Genomic DNA, 17203 nt, shown 5'->3' with positions numbered 1-17203 from the left:
AGTTTCTCTATTACAGAGAGGGGCATGAGGTTTATACCTGAACCAAGGTCACACAGAGCTTTAAAGATCATGGTGCCTATGGTACAAGGTAATATGAACTTTCCAGGATCCTGTCTCTTCTGAGGCAATGTCAGTTGATCCAGATCACTTAGTTCATTGATGAACAAGGGAGGTTCAACTTCCCAAGCATCAATGCCAAATAATTTGGCATTCAGCTTCATGATTGCACCAAGAAACTTGGCAGTTTGCTCTTCAGTGACATCCTCATTCTCTTCAGAAGAGGAATACTCATCAGAGCTCATGAAGGGCATAAGGAGGTTCAATGGAATCTCTATGGTCTCTAAATGAGCCTCAGAGTCCTTTGGTTCCTCAGAGGGAAGCTCCTTATTGATCACTGGACGTCCCTGGAGGTCTTCCTCCTTGGGATTCACGTCCTCTCCTCTCCTCACAAGTTCGGCCATGGCGCTTATGTCAATGGCCTTGCACTCTCCTTTTGGATTCTCTTCTGTATTGCTTGGGAGAGTACTAGGAGGGATTTTAGTGATCCTTTTACTCAGCTGGCCCACTTGTGCTTCCAGATTTCTAATGGAAGATCTTGTTTCATTCATGAAACTTACAGTGGCCTTGGATAGATCAGAGACTAGATTTGCTAAATTAGAAGCATTTTGTTCAGAGTTCTCTGTCTGTTGCTGAGTTGATGATGGAAAAGGTTTGCTATTGCTAAACCTGTTTCTTCCACCATTATTAAAGCCTTGTTGAGGCTTTTGATCCTTCCATGAGAAATTTGGATGATTTCTCCATGTTGAGTTATAGGTGTTTCCATAAGGTTCACCTAAGTAATTTACCTCTGCTATTGCAGGGTTCTCAGGATCATAAACTTCTTCTTCAGAAGAAGCCTCTTGAGTACTGTTGGATGCAGCTTGCATTCCATGCAGACTCTGTGATATCATATTGACTTGCTGAGTCAATATTTTGTTCTGAGCCAATATGGCATTCAGAGTATCAATCTCAAGAACTCCCTTCTTCATAGGCGTCCCATTATTCACAGGATTCCTGTCAGAAGTGTACATGAACTGGTTATTAGCAACCATGTCAATGAGTTCTTGAGCTTCTGCAGGCGTTTTCTTTAGGTGAATGGATCCACCTGCAGAAGTGTCCAGTGACATCTTTGATAGCTCAGACAGACCATCATAGAATATATCCAGGATGGTCCATTCTGAAAGCATGTCAGAAGGACACTTTTTGGTCAACTGTTTGTATCTTTCCCAAGCTTCATAGAGGGATTCACCTTCTTTCTGTCTGAAGGTTTGAACATCAGCTCTAAGCTTGCTCAGCTTTTGAGGAGGAAAGTACTTGGCTAAGAAAGCCGTGACCAGCTTATCCCAAGAGTTCAGGCTGTCTTTAGGTTGAGAATCCAACCATAATCTAGCTCTGTCTCTTACAGCAAAAGGGAAAAGCATGAGCCTGTAGACTTCAGGATCTATTCCATTAGTCTTAACAGTATCACATATCTGCAAGAATTCAGTTAAGAACTGAAAAGGATCTTCAGATGGAAGTCCATAAAACTTGCAGTTCTGCTGCATTAGAGAAACTAATTGAGGTTTCAGCTCAAAGTTGTTTGCTCCAACGGCAGGAATGGAGATGCTTCTTCCATGTAAATTGGAATTAGGTGCAGTGAAGTCACCAAGCATCTTCCTTATATTATTATTATTTTCGCCTGCCATCTCCTCTGCCTGTTCGAAAATTTCTGAAAGGTTATCTCTGGATTGTTGTATTTTAGCTTCTCTTAATTTTCTCTTCAGAGTCCTTTCAGGTTCTGGATCTGCTTCCACAAGAATGTTCTTATCCTTGCTCCTGCTCATATGACAAGGAAGAATGGCCAGAAAAATGATAATAATAATGGAGATCCTTTATACCACAGTATAAGGATCCCTGTGTGAGTGGAAGAAAAGATGTGGAGATAAAGAATGTGATGTAAAGGAAGAAACACAACTGTAAGGATGGAAGAGATGTGAGATGAGATGTTAGGATATGAATGAATAAATAGAATGAGATGGGGGAGGAATAATTTTCGAAAATTATTTTGAAAAAGAGTTAGTGATTTTTGAAAATTGGTTTTTGAAAATTAGTTAGTATTTTTCGAAATTTTTTTTTTAAAATTAAAATAATTAATAAATTAAGAAGAAATTTTGAAAAAGGGGAGAGATATTTTCGAAAATGAGAGAGAGAGAGTTAGTTAGGTGGTTTTGAAAAAGTTAAGAAACAAACAAAAAGTTTGTTAGTTAGTTGAAACAAATTTTGAAAACCAATTTTGAAAAGATAAGTAGTTAGGAGGTTAGGAAAGATATTTTGAAAAGATATTTTTGAAAAAGATAAGATAAGAAGATATTTTTGAAAAGATATGATAGAAATTAGTTTTGAAAAAGATTTGATTTTTAAAATCACAATTAATGACTTGATTCACAAGAAATCACAAGATATGATTCTAGAACTTAAAGTTTGAATCTTTCTTAACAAGTAAGTAACAAACTTGAAATTTTTGAATCAAAACATTAATTGTTATTGTTATTTTAAAAAATTATGATATAAAATAAGAAAAAGATTTTTGAAAAATATTTTTGGAATTTTCGAAAATAACTAAGAATTTTGAAAAAGATTTGATTTTTGAAAAAGATTTTGAAAAAGATAAGATTTTCAAATTGAAAATTTGATTTGACTCATTGGCAACAACTTTGATTTTAAAAATTTTTGAAAAAGTCAACTCAAATTTTCGAATTTGATGAGAGAAAAAGGGAAAGATATTTTTTTGATTTTTGAATTTTTATGATGCAAGAGAAAAACATGAAAATTATGCAATGCATGAAATTTTTAGATCAAAACAATGAATGCATGCATGAATGATATGAGTGTCAAGATGAACATCAAGAACACTTTGAATGTCAAGATGAACATCAAGAACATATTTTTGAAAAATTTTTAATGCAAAGAAAACATGCAAGACACCAAACTTAGAATTCTTTAATGCTTAGACACTAAGAATTCAAGAATGCATATGATAAACATGAAAAGAAACAAAACAAAAAATCATCAAGATCAAACAAGAAGACTTACCAAGAACAACTTGAAGATCATGAAGAACACTATGAATGCATGAAATTTTCGAAAAATGCAAGATGCATATGCAATTGACACCAAACTTATAATATGACTCAAGACTCAAGACTTAAACAAGAAACAGAAAAATATTTTTGATTTTTATGATTTTCTAATTTTTTTTTGGATTTTTATTTTATATTTTCGAAAAACTATTTTGGAAAAAAAAATAAGGATTCCAAAATTTTCAATATGAATTCCAGGAATCTTATGCTCTAAAGCTCCAATCAAAGGGTCAGGCATGGCTCAATAGCCAGCCAAGCTTTAGTATGTAACTCAGACATGACACGCCTGACATTCCTTACATTCAACAGCCAATTGGCTAAGAAAGATAAAGAAGCTCTTCTCTTGGGTATAAGGATTGAGACATGGCTTTACAGCCAGCCAGGCTTCAACATGCTTCATGAAACGCTAGAATTCATTCTTAAAAATTCTGAAACCATAGAATAATTTATTTTTGAAAACATTTTTAATTAAAATTTTTTTTCGAAAACAAAGGAGAAAATTTTGAAAGATTTTTGAAAAATTTTTGAAAACAAAACAAAAAGAAAATTACCTAATCTGAGCAACAAGATGAACCGTCAGTTGTCCAAACTCGAACAATCCCCGGCAACGGCACCAAAAACTTGGTGCACGAAATTGTGTTCCACGTTCTTTGTACTTGTGTGAGAGTAAAAATATATAATTGTATTGAATCCTCATTGTGGCTCTATGTGTGGACACAACTCCGTTCAACTATCCAGCAAGTGTACTGGGTCGTCCAAGTAATAAACCTTACGTGAGTAAGGGTCGATCCCACAGAGATTGTTGGCTTGAAGCAAGCTATGGTCACCTTGCAAATCTCAGTCAGGCGGATTTAAACATGATATTTTATTAGATTAAAATAAACAATAAAAGGGATAGAGATACTTATGTAGATTCATTGGCAGGAATTTCAGATAAGCGAATGGAGATGCTTTTCGTTCCTCTGAACCTCTGCTTTCCTGTTATCTTCATCCAATCAGTCTTACTCCTTTCCATGGCTGGCTTTATGTGATACATCACCACTGTCAATGGCTACTTTCGGTCATCTCTCAGGAAAATGATCCAATGCCCTGTCACGGCACGGCTAATCGTCTGGAGGCATCACCTTTGTCAATGGCTTCATCTTATCCTTTCAGTGAATAATCTGCTCACGCACCCTGTCACGGCACGGCTATTCATCTGTCGGTTCTCGATCATGCTGGAATAGGATTTACTATCCTTTTGCGTCTGTCACTAACGCCCTGCAATCGCGAGTTCGGAGCTCGTCACAGTCATTCAATCATTGAATCCTACTCGGAATACCACAGACAAGGTTTAGACTTTCCGGATTCTCTTGAATGCCGCCATCATTCTAGCTTACGCCACGAAGATTCTGGTTAGGAGATCTAAGAGATACTCATTCTAGCTTGATTCATGTAGGACAGAAGTGTTTGTCAGGCACGCGTTCATAAGGGGAAGGATGATGAGCGTCACACATAATCATCACCTTCATCACGTTCTTGGGTGCGAATGGATATCTTAGAAGAGAAATAAGAAGAATTGAATAGAAAACAATAGTACTTTGCATTAATCTTTGAGGAACAGCAGAGCTCCACACCTTAATCTATGGAGTGTAGAAACTCTACCGTTGAAAATACATAAGTGAAGGTCCAGGCATGGCCGAGATGGCCAGCCCCCTAAAACGTGATCAAAGGATCATAAGGTAATCCAAAGATGTCAAATACAATAGTAAAAGGTCCTATTTATAATAAACTAGCTACTAGGGTTTACATGAGTAAGTAATTGATGTACAAATCCACTTCCGGGGCCCACTTGGTGCGTGCTTGGGCTTGGGCTTGAGTGTTACATGTGCAGAGGCCATTTGTGGAGTTGAACGCCAGTTTCTGTGCCAGTTTGGGCGTTCAACTCTGGTTTTGGATCCTTTTCTGGCGCTGGACGCCAGATTTGGGCAGAAGGCTGGCGTTAAACGCCAGTTTACGTCGTCAATTCTTGGCCAAAGTATGGACTATTATATATTGCTGGAAAGCCCTGGATGTCTACTTTCCAACGCAATTGGAAGCGCGCCATTTTGAGTTCTGTAGCTCCAGAAAATCCACTTTGAGTGCAGGGAGGTCAGAATCCAACAACATCTGCAGTCCTTTTTCAACCTCTGAATCTGATTTCTGCTCAAGTCCCTCAATTTCAGCCAGAAAATACCTGAAATCACAGAAAAACACACAAACTCATAGTAAAGTCCAGAAACACAAAATCTATTAAAAACATCCCTAAAAGTAACTAGATCCTACTAAAAACATACTAAAAACAATGTCAAAAAGCGTATAAATTATCCGCTCATCACCCCCTCTCAACTTCATCCCAATTCCTGGGGTTTCATAAAAATTTTCCAATTGTTGTGCAATGGTTTTGGTATTTCTGCTTCCCAATCTCTCTTTTTCTATCTGTTTGTCTTGGCTTCTTTGAGGGCTTGTTGTCGATGTGTGGATCCGATTTAACAATCTATGCCCGACTTCTTTGTCTTTTTCCAAGGAGTCGACCGATGTCAATCTTTTTCAAGTATTTAAAGTAATCTTCCTTTTTGGACCTTGGTCAGGTCTCTTTTAGAGATTACTTTTTTAACCGATTTGTGGGAGACCGACTTCTTTATGTTGATCTCTTCTAAGTTACCTCATAATCCTCTTTCTTGGACCTTTGTCAGGTCTCTTTTAGGGATTATTTTTATAACTTTCCGTTATAGGAGACCGACTTCTTTGTGTCGATCTCTTTTAAGTTACTTCGTAATCCTCTTTCTTGGACCTTTGTCAGGTCTCTTTCAGGGATTACTTTTATAACTTTCCGTTGTAGGAGACCGACTTCTTTGTGTCGATCTCTTCTAAGTTACTTCGTAATCCTCTTTCTTGGACCTTTGTCAGGTCTCTTTCAGGGATAACTTTTATAACTTTCCATTGTAGGAGACCGACTTCGTTAGGTCGATCTCTTTCTAGGTTATTTTTGTAATCCTCTTTCTTGGACCTTTGTCAGGTCTCTTTCAGGGATTACTTTTATAACCCTTTTTATTTTGGGCTGACTTTGTTAGGTCGAGCCCTTCTAAGTTAAAGTAATCCTCTTTAATAGGGTTGGCCAGACCTCTTTCCAGGGTTTACTTATAACTTGGGTTGACTTGGTCCGACTTCTGGACGTCGGCCAGTCTTTAAGTTATTATTTTAGCTATCCGTAAGACCTCGTCAGCTTCTTTTTTGGATTGCTTTCGATAACTTCTTACATTATTCTGTGTTCATTTTTGCCGATTTGTAGAAAGTGGTTGGCATCTTTAGATCGTCCTTTGGGTGAATCGCGCTTTCACCTTTATCGGACGGTTTGTCTTTATCGTGGTCGTGCAGTGAAATTGTTTTTCACTTTCTGCCAACCTGTCGCTTTATAATCGGACGATGGATTCTTCAGATTAATGCGTCTTAAATTCTTGTAGAAATATCTAAATAAACTTTATTCAAAGTAAAAGTGCAAATATATACATGTGGGAATTTTTTCATCCCTTCAAGTCAGATAGTGCCTGGGTCTCAACTTAGTGCCTCATTAAAAAACCTTTTCAGGAAAAAGAGTGCATCCAATAATGAGATCTGTTACCTTCCTAACTGTAGTACCTTCTTAGGTTGCAAGCGTGCCATGACCTGGGAAGCTCTCGTCCGTTGAGTTCGGACAGTCTGTAATAGCCCTTCCCGAGTACTTCTACAACTCGGTAGGGTCCTTTCCAGTTTGCTGCCAACTTTCCTTCTCCTGGTCGAGTTGTTCCGATATCATTTCGGATTAAGATGAGATCATTCTCTGCGAAACTTCTCGGCACTACCTTTTGATTATATCTGGAAGCCATCCGTCGTTTTAGTGCTTCTTCCCTGATCCGAGCTCTTTCTTGGATTTCAGGTAGTAGGTCGAGTTCTTCCCTCTGAATTTGGGAGTTGGCTTCTTCATTGTAGTGGACCACTCTGGATGACCCTTCCTCGATCTCTACTGGGATCATTGCCTCCACTCCATATGCTAGTCGAAATGATGATTCATTTGTGGTGGAGTGTGGCATTGTTCGATATGCCCATAGGACTTGTGGAAGTTCTTCGGCCCAAGCTCCCTTTGCATCTTGTAGTCTCCGTTTCAACCCAGCCAATATGACTTTGTTGGCGGCTTCGGCCTGTCCATTGGCTTGAGGGTGTTCGACGGAGGTGAACTGGTGCTTTATATTTAAGTCGGCTACTAGTCTCCTGAAGCCTGCGTCTGTGAACTGGGTGCCATTGTCCGTGGTGATAGAGTGTGGAACCCCAAACCTTGTGACAATGTTTCTATATAGGAATTTCCGGCTTCTTTGAGCGGTGGCATTGGCTAGGGGCTCTGCCTCAATCCATTTTGTGAAATAGTATACCCCTACTATGAGAAATTTAACTTGTCCTGACCCCTGGGGGAAGGGGCCAAGAAGGTCGAGCCCTCACCTTGCAAACGGCTAAGGGGAAGTTACACTGATGAGCTCTTCTGGTGGGGCGATGTGAAAGTTGGCATGTTTCTGACATGGTGGGCATGTCTTTATAAATTCTGTAGCTTCTTTCTGTAGAGTTGGCCAATAAAACCCTGCCCAGAGCACTTTTTTGGCTAGAGCTCGTGCTCCGAGGTGATTGCCACAAATGCCGCCGTGTACTTCTTCTAACACTTCCTTTATGTGGGAGGTCGGTACGCATTTCAGTAACGGTACTGAGATCCCTCTTTTGTACAGGATGTTGTTTATAAAGGTGTAGTACTGTGCCTCCCTTTTTAGCCTTTTTGCCTCTTTTTCTTCTGTGGGGAGTGTTCCTGCTCTGAGGTAGTTAATTATGGGAGTCATCCATCCTTGGTCCTGGTTTGTTATGGCTAGGACTTTTTCCTCTTCCGAGATTGACGGGTTCTGTAACATTTCCTGGATGAGGCTTCTATTGTCGCCCCCTGGTTTCGTGCTGGCTAGTTTCGAGAGTGCGTCAGCTCGGACATTTTGTTCTCAGGGTATGTGGTATATATTATATTCCCCGATTTGTCCGAGTTGTTGCTTGGTCTTATCTAAATACCTTTTCATGGTGGGATCTTTGGCTTGGTAGCTCCCTGTTATTTGTGATGTGACAACTTGTGAATCGCTGTAGATGTTGAGTTTCCGAGCTCCAACCTCTTCAGCCAGCTTCAAACCAGCTAGCAGTGCTTCGTATTCTGCTTGGTTATTCGAAGTCGGGAACCCGAACTTGAGGGAGAGCTCAACTTGGGTTCTCTGGTTGCTTTCTATTATCACTCCTGCGCTGCTTCCAGTTTTATTTGAAGAACCGTCCACATAGAGATTCCACTCTGTGAGGGTTTCCAGGGCATCTGTGAATTCTGCAATAAAATCGGCCAGATATTATGACTTAATGGCCGTCCGAGCTTCATATTGGAGGTCGAACTCTGACAACTCGACTGCCCATTGTAGAATTCTACCTGCTAAATCTGTTTTCTGCAATATTCCTTTCAAGGGCTGGTTGGTGCGAACTTTGATGGTGTGGGCCTGGAAGTAAGGGCGGAGTCATCTAGATGTTAGAATGAGAGTATATGCAAATTTTTCTATTTTCTGGTAGTTCAGCTCGGATCCCTGTAGTGCTTTACTAATGAAGTAGATGGATTGTTGTCCGTCTTCGTCTTCTCTGACTAGTGCTGACGCTACTGCCCGGCTTCCTACTGCGAGATATAATATGAGTGGTTCTCCTTTTTGTGGTCGGGAGAGGATAGGTGGCTGTCCTAAGAACTTTTTAAAGTATTGGAAGGCTTGCTCACATTCTGTCGTCCACTCGAACTGCCTTCCCTTTCTTAAAGTAGCATAGAAGGGGAGAGATCTTATCGCGGCTCCTGCTAAGAATCGGGATAGGGCTGCCAATCTCCCGTTGAGTTGCTGCACTTTTTTGACACAGGTTGGGCTCTTCATGTTGAGTATGGCCTGACATTTGTCCGGATTTGCTTCAATTCCTCTTTGTGTGAGCATGAAACCTAAGAATTTGCCTGCTTCTACCGCGAAGGTGCATTTTGCTGGGTTGAGTCGCATGTCATGCTTCTTTATGGTGTCGAATACTTGGGCCAGGTCGGACAATAATGTCTCTTCACTTTGTGTTTTTATTAACATGTCGTCGACATAGACTTCCATGATCTTTCCGATGTGATCCGAGAAGACTTTATTCATTAGCCTCTGATAAGTAGCTCCCGTGTTCTTGAGACCGAAAGGCATCACAATGTAGCAGTAGTTTGCTTTCGGTGTTAGGAACGAGGTCTTTTCTTGATCTGGCGGATACATGGGGATCTGGTTGTATCCCGAGTATGCATCCATAAACGAGAGATATTTATATCCGAAAGAAGCGTCTACCAGAGTGTCGATATTTGGGAGTGGGTAAGGGTCCTTTGGACAAGCCTTGTTGAGATCGGTGTAATCGGTGCACATTCACCACTTCCCATTTGATTTTTTCACCAAGACCACGTTGGCTAGCCATAGTGGGTATTTGACTTCTCTTATGAATCCTGCTTCCAGTAGTGCCTGTACTTGTTCTTCCACAGCCTGGGATCGTTCTGGCCCAAGTTTTCTTCGTCTCTGCTGTATCGGTCGAGATCTTGGATAGACTGCCAACTTATGACACATCAGCTTAGGATCTATGCCTGGCATATCTGCGGCTTTCCATGCAAAGAGATCGACATTATCTCGTAGGAACTGTATTAGTAGTTCCTTTGAGTCTCCTTTTAGGATTTTGCCGATATTGGTTATTTTTTCCGAGGTGTCCCCGATCTGAACCTTTTCTATCTCGCCCTCTGGCTGGGGACGAAGTTCTTCTCGTCGTTGAACTCCGCCCAGCTCGATTGTGTGGAACTCTTCTCCTTTGCCTCTGAGGTTTAGGCTTTCGTTGTAACAGCGACGTGCCATTTTTTGATCTGCTTTTATCATGGCTACCCTCTTTGGTGTTGGGAATTTCATACATAGGTGTGGGGTCGAAACTATCGCGCCGAGTTCGTTGAGTGTTGTCCGACCTATGAGAGCATTGTAAGTTGAACTTACGTCGACCACTATGTAATCTATTTTGAGGGTCCTGGATTGGTTCCCTCTTCCGAAGGTTGTGTGTAGTGGTATGTATCCTAGTGGTCGAACCGGGGTGTCTCCTAGTCCAAACAAACTGTTTGGATATGCTTGAAGTTCTTTTTCTTCCAAGCCGAGTTTATCAAAGGCTGTTTTGAATAAGATGTTGACAGAACTCCCTTGGTCTATTAAGGTACGGTGTAGGTTGGCGTTTGCTAATATGATGGTGATGACCATGGGATCGTCGTGTCCTGCGATGACGCCGGATGCGTCCTCTTTAGTGAATGTTATTGCTGGGATGTTGAGTGCTTCCTCCTTTCCTTCGACATGATATACTTCTTTGAGATATCTTTTGCAAGAGGATTTAGAGATCCCACCTGCTGTGAATCCGCCATGTATCATGTGGACATGTCTTTCTGGTGTCCGAGGTGATCGTTCTGTTCGTTCAGTATCCTCATCTCTTCGTCTCTTTCTTTGATCATCATCTCGAGTGGCCAGGAATCGATCTAACTTTCCTTCTCTCACTAATTTTTCTATGATATTTTTTAAGTCGAAACATTCGTTTGTGGAGTGTCCTCGGACTCGGTGGTATTCGCAATATTCTTTCCGGTTTCCTCCTCCCTTTTTGCTTTTGAGTGGCCGTGCTGGGGGAATTTTTTCTGTATGGCATACTTCTTTGTATATCTCGACCAAGGATGCCCTGAGAGGAGTGTAATTATGGTACTTTTTGATTTTCTCCCCTTGTCGATCTTCTTTCCTTTTGGATTCCTTGTCTCTATCTCGGTAGGAGGCCCCCGATTTTGAGGTCTCTCCTAACCGAGCATTTTCTTCCATATTGATGTATTTTTCTGCTCGTTCCTGCACTTCATCCAAGGAGGTCGGGTACTTTTTTGATATAGATTGGCTGAAGGGTCCTTCTCGTAGGCCGTTGATGAGTCCCATGATGGCGGCCTCTGTGGGTAAACTTTGTATGTCCATGCATGTTTTGTTGAATCTCTCCATATAGTTGCGGAGGCTCTCCCGATCTCCTTGTTTGATCCCTAGTAAACTAGGGGCGTGCTTGGCTTTATCTTTCTGAATGGAGAATCTGGCTAGGAATTTTTTAGCTAGGTCGTCAAAGCTTGAGATGGACTTTGGGGGTAGGTTGTCGAACCATCGAATGGCTGTCTTTGTGAGAGTTGTTAGGAAGGCTTTGCAGTGAACAGCATCTGGGGCGTCGGTGAGGTACATTCTGCTTCTGAAGTTACTGAGGTGGTGGTTGGGATCCGTGGTGCCATCATATAGGGTCATATCCGGGAGTTTGAAGTCTTTTGGAATTTTGGTTTTCATGATTTTCCTGGTGAACGGGTCTTGCTCTTTGCGTGAGTTTTCTTCAAGATTGGCCCGGGGAGCTTTTAATTTGAGATCGGCTTCTAATTGCTGTAGTTTTTCTTCCAACTCCCGACGTCGCCGCATCTCTCTTTGTAGATCCCTTCCGATTTCCCGTTGTTGTTGAGTTTCTTTTTCCAGTTGTTTTAGGCGATTTAGGAGCGCTTCTATTGCCAATGAATTTAGTGAGTCTCTGTCTTTGTTGATTTCCGGAGTGTCTTGTAGTGTGACATCCGCATTCTTGTGCGGCGTTCTCTCTTCCAGACCTGAATCGTGGTCGTTGTTATGGTTGTCCGCCATGGTGATGGGTTGACTTCCAGGTTCCCCGGCAACGGCGCCAATGTTCCGAGGGTTACCTGAAACTGGAGGTCGATCTCGGATGAGATCTTCCGTACTGGTCGGAGATAACATGTCCGGCTGGCCGATGACTGCTGGAGCTGTTGTATCCGATTTGTTGGACTTGCCGCACTGCGGATCCTTAGCCGCCGGAGGGTGGGGGGTACTTGCAAGAGACTCCGATGCTTAAGTTAGCATGGGTATTAAGCAGGTTTTATGTAGAATCAGAGCATGAGTTATACCTGGGTGCTTCAGTGTATTTATAGTAGATGGGGCTGACCTTTCTGATAAGATAAGTTAGTTATCTTATCTTATCTTTATCTTTATTTTGGGTGAAGTTAGCTTATCTTCAAAGGAACCGCCTTTATCTCTATAGGCTTGGATTGCCTTTGGATTTGGGTCGTGTTCCTCTATTTGGCCCCTTTATTGGGCTCTCCTGTTGATTTGGCCAACCTCTTTGAGAAGAGGTCGGGTAGCCTGACCTGAAGAGGTCGGTCGCTTTGTCGCCAGTCATCCCAGGTCGGGTAGCTCGACCCAGGGTATGAACAGAATTCATTTTAGAATACTTAATCCTTCTTTTTCAATTTTTTTTCCAAATTCCAAATTAACAAAAATTAAATATATAGATTTCTATTATATTAATAGGGAGAATTCTAATTTACAAAGGTGGGAGAGTTTACACACCACCCTTCTAATTTGAGAATACAATTGGAGTACGTAATAAAGCTAGTATATTTATTAAACCTGTACAAATCTAACTTTCATTGCTATAGCTAGCCATATATCTAGTATCCAAATTAGATACTCGGCTTTTGTGTTTTGGTGCGTCTTCAAGACCCTTTAGATGACCTACGTTGTATTGAAGGGATATCTACATGATCCGATCAATTGCGTAAAGCGCGCGGTAGCAATAGAACCGAGGAGAATATACAGAAAAACGGTTCTATTTCTATTCTATTAGTATTGGATTAGTATTAGTTAGTGTAGTATTAGTTAGTGATTTCGGCTCAATGAGTTCTTTCTTTCATGATGAACTATTGGCACCAGTCTTATATTTTGTCTCTGTTCTCTGGACCGACGAGAAAGGGAGCTCAGCGGCAAAAGAATTGTAACATGAGAGAATCAAAGAGGTTAACATCTTTCAAATATACAACGTGAATTTTGGAAATGCAATGTGGTTGGACTCTCATGTCAATCCGAACAATTTATCCTTTTCACGGAGGTAAATCTTTACCTGCTAGGCAAAGGATAGCAAGTTATAAATTCTGTCTTTTTCTTAGTAGAGCATGGATTTTACTATAAAATTGAAGTATTAATGGTAAGGTTACCCATATTGTGGTGACTAATCTTGTATGTGTTCCTAAGAAAAAGGAATTTGTCCAATTTTTCAGATATGCGGTTATTTTCAACTCCCTGAAGCATTTTGTTGCTTACTATGGCCTTTCTCGTCTCTGGGTGCCTAGATATCCCACCATAAGCCTTTCTTCATTTGAACCTCGCCCTTAACTTGAAGGCTATGCCATCCTAAAGTGCTGCTAGATGGAAGGATCTTATCAACGTCCATGAATAATAAATTATAGCATAGATCAAACTGCCGAATTATAAAAATTGGGTGCTATCATATAGCATCACTTTGTATCGGCTAAGTTCATGAGTTGGAGATAAGCGGACTCGAACCTCTGACATCTACCACAGGGTAAGCCACCGCCTCTCAAGCCACGGCTGATTCTACCATAGGGGCCAACAATAGATAATAACTCCCTCCGAACACAGCTTACAACTTTCATCGTACTGTGCTCTCCAAAGAGAAACTCTTCTCAAAATCTCAAAAGGTGCTAAGTTGGAACATCCATTTGTGGATGGTATGTTGTGCTATACAACATCTTGGTACCACAATTATGAAATAGATTCTTCCAAAAACGGCTCAGGAAGAGTGGGTCACGATTCGAAACTATGATAGCGGGAAAGCCATGAAATTGGACCACTGTGTTAATGAACTTATGGGCTATCATTTTTGCTGTGAAACTGGTTTTCAAGGGAGCCGTGTGAACTGTCTTAGTAAACCAATCAACCACTACGAGCAGTGTAGTAAAGCCAGATGAGTTCGGCAATTTGGTGATGAAGTCCATACTTAAATCATCCTAAGGTCGTGCAGGTATGGGAAGTGGTTGGAGCAATCCTTGAGGTTTAGCAGTGACATATTTGGTTCTCTGGCAGTCTACACAATGATCAATGAAGCGTATCATGTCTTGACGCATACCCGACCAGAAAAACAACTCTCATAACCCTTTGAAAGTCTTTAAGATACCTCCGTGACACGCAGTTATAGCACAATGAAAGTGGTGGAGGAGAAGGTCCCTCAAATTGGCAAACTCGGGTACCCAGATTTTTCCCTTATACAAGAGTAACCCATCATGAAAGTTGTAATCCGCAGCCACTCCCCTTTTTGTAACCTTTCTTGCATTGTTAACAGCTCTTCGAATTCTTGATTATCTTGGAAAATTGCGGAAATAATGGATGATTGAACAACTGCGAAAGCTTGGAAGTGAAATCTCTCACCCTCTTCAACTTGTCTTGATAAGGTATCAGCCGCCTTGTTGAACTTTCCTGGTCGAAATTCAATGTCAAAGTTATACCCAAGCAACTTAGAAAGGTAGTGTTATTGCTCTGGGGTTAGGACCACTTTTGTCAAGAGCTCCCGAAGTCCCTAATGGTCAGTCTTAATAGTAAATTTTCGTCCCAAAAGGTAGTACCGCCACTTGGCTAGTACCTGAGTCACTGCATATAATTCCCTTACGTAAGCTGAGACATGTGCTAACCGAACCCCAAGATTCTTACTAAATAAGCCACATGATCACTCTCCTGTGACAAAACTGCTCCGACACCCGTTCTGGATACGTTCGTCTCAACCACAAATGGCTTTGAAAAATCCAACAGTGCAAGAACCGGTGTGTGGGTCATAAGTTTCTTTAATTGGACAAAGGTTTGTTCTGATTCCAATGTCCAGTGAAAAGTATTCTTCTTTAACAACTTGGTCAAGGAAAAAGCCAGTTGAGCATAATTCGCCACAAATTTCCAGTTGTAACCGGTTAACCCGAAAAATTCCCAAAGTTATTTTATTGTTTTGGGAATCAGCCATGCAAGAATTGATTCTATCTTTGTCGGGTCAACCTGAACTCCAGCCACTGTTATAACATGCCCCAAGTGCTCAACTTGTTCTTGGAAGAATGAGCACTTGGATCTTTTTGCAAAAAATTGATTATCACGCAAAACTTTCAATGCTTGACTCAAGTACGCCATATGCTCCTTCTTCGATCTGTTGTATACCAAGATATTATAAAAAAATACCGCAATAAAATGCCTCAAGTAAGATTGAAAAATTTAATTCATCGTCGCTTGGAAGGTGGATGGAGCATTTGTGAGCCCAAACGATATCACGACAAATTCATAGTGACCGATATGTGTCCGAAAAGTTGTCTTCTCTATGTCTTCCTACCGCATTCTTAGCTGATGGTAGCCACTCCTCAGATCTATTTTAGAAAAATTAACAGCCCCATGCAATTCATGTAATATTTCATCTATGGTTGGTATTGGAAATTTATCTTTTACCGTTATAGCGTTTAAAGCCCGGTAGTCAACATTGAATCTCCAGCCTCCGTCCTTCTTTTTCACTAGCAAGACCGGACTTGAGAAGGCACTCTGGCTGTTCCTGATGACCCCCACCTGTAGCATCTCATCAACAAGTCTTTCCATCTCTACTTTCTGAAAGTGGAGATATTTGTACGGTCTAACACTCATTGGCGCATTCTTAAGTACTAAATGAATAGAGTGATTCACCATCCTCAGTGGTGGCAACTGTATTGGCTCCTCAAAGACCCCTAAGAAGTTTTTGAGTATCTGCTGAACTTCATCATCATTAGTCGTAAGCTCCTCTTTATTGTTTCTAGATTCAACAGCCTCTAAGTGGAATAGTGATGCAATAGCTTTGCTCTCCTGTAATTTTATCAGTTCTCTACAGTTGAGGCTACCTTCCTTTAACAACCTCTCACTTTTGAAAATCACCCAATTGCTAGAGACCTTAAACTTCATAAACAATTCCATGTAATTTATTCGAATAGTGCCAAGCCTCATCATCCAGTGTATACCTAGAACTACGTCTGCTCTTTTCAAATCCAAGATATACGCATTCACCGCAAAGTCATACCCCTGCACCAAGAGAGCTAACCCCATGTGTTTCACCCCGCAATGGATGGAATCCTTATTGCCCACCAAACCCTTCACAAAGTTATGAGTGCTGCCCCCATTAATCAAAATTAGCAGAGGACGATTCCCATGAGTACCTCGGACGCGGAGGGTTTCAGGGTGAAACTCCCCTTCCAGGGCGTTGAGGCTTATTCTCGGAGTCGAACGCTCATAATTATTCCCTTTATCTTCGGAATCAGAACCAGCGTCGCCGGCCTTCCCTTCCACCTTCTCTTGTAACAACTCATGGAGTTGATCTTGACCCATCAGAAGTTGGTAAGTGGCTTTACAACAGTGGCCTGGCACATATTTTTCGTTACAATAGTAGTACAACCCTTTTTCTCTTCTCTCGCAGATATCAGCGGTGGTATGTTTCTTGAATAAAGTGGGGGTCATCATGGGTGAAGGAGAAGAAGCTTGCGATACGATTGATGCAGAAGCGACATGAGTGAAATTCTATGTTGTAGTTCTTGGGTTGGGGCTAACCAGGTTTAGGGTCCTATTGGGGGCAAATTGGGTCGGATTAGCGACTGACAGGTTGTATCGGGTTACATTGCTCTTGGATAGGCCCAAGGTCACTGCATGTTTTTGTTCATGTATTTTAGCAATGGATACAACTTGGATGTATGAACTGAGCTGGGCCAGTAACAATTCACACTTCAAATGCTTTTGAAGTCCATCAATGAATAGGGTTATGATCCACTCCTCACTCAGCCCAGTCACATGGTTACTGAGCTCCTCAAATTGACATTAGTATTCTTCCACAAATCCTCCTTACTTCAGCTCCTTGAGGGCAGTGAGGTGGTCATAGAAGACATTCTTAGCAAAATGAGAATTTAGGGCATCAAGAAAGGTCTCCCAGGTGTAAGCGATGTTATTGTTGACTCCCCAACGGTACCATGCATATGTGGGTCCGACAAGATGGAAGGAAAGATCATGGATTATCTGCTCAATGGAAATGTCAAAAGTTTTAAGATACCGACGAGCTCTGAAGAC

General features: G+C 41.2%; 1 protein-coding gene and 1 non-coding gene across 2 annotated transcripts; one reads left to right on the top strand and one right to left on the bottom strand.

Moving 5' to 3' along the window:
• Nucleotides 1–1220: 1220 nt before the first annotated feature.
• LOC112780667 (small nucleolar RNA R71) lies at nt 1221–1328 on the top strand. The gene has a single exon (XR_003191488.1). It is a non-coding gene; the product is annotated as a small nucleolar RNA R71 (small nucleolar RNA).
• Nucleotides 1329–14324: 12996 nt separating this feature from the next.
• On the bottom strand, nt 14325–16603 carry LOC140182193 (uncharacterized). Its single transcript, XM_072228326.1, has 4 exons — nt 15462–16603; nt 15137–15281; nt 14785–14995; nt 14325–14572 (listed from the first exon to the last, which is right to left on the bottom strand). Exons 1-4 carry the CDS (start codon nt 16601–16603, stop codon nt 14325–14327), a joined length of 1746 nt encoding a protein of 581 aa, XP_072084427.1.
• Nucleotides 16604–17203: the final 600 nt, after the last annotated feature.

The sequence above is a fragment of the Arachis hypogaea genome, chromosome 19, assembly GCF_003086295.3.
Source record: "Arachis hypogaea cultivar Tifrunner chromosome 19, arahy.Tifrunner.gnm2.J5K5, whole genome shotgun sequence".
NCBI lineage: Eukaryota > Viridiplantae > Streptophyta > Magnoliopsida > Fabales > Fabaceae > Arachis > Arachis hypogaea.
Note: the sequence above shows the minus strand (reverse complement) of the source record. Positions and strands in the feature narration are given on the sequence as shown.

Coding starts and splice junctions, on each gene's coding strand:
- LOC140182193 (XM_072228326.1), bottom strand. CDS start 16,603: ATGACCCCCACTTTATTCAAGAAACATACCACCGCTGATATCTGCGAG. Junction 15,282..15,461: donor TACCATCAGCTAAGAATGCG/GTAGGAAGACAT, acceptor GGTATACAACAG/ATCGAAGAAGGAGCATATGG. Junction 14,573..14,784: donor AGTAAGAATCTTGGGGTTCG/GTTAGCACATGT, acceptor AATTTCGACCAG/GAAAGTTCAACAAGGCGGCT.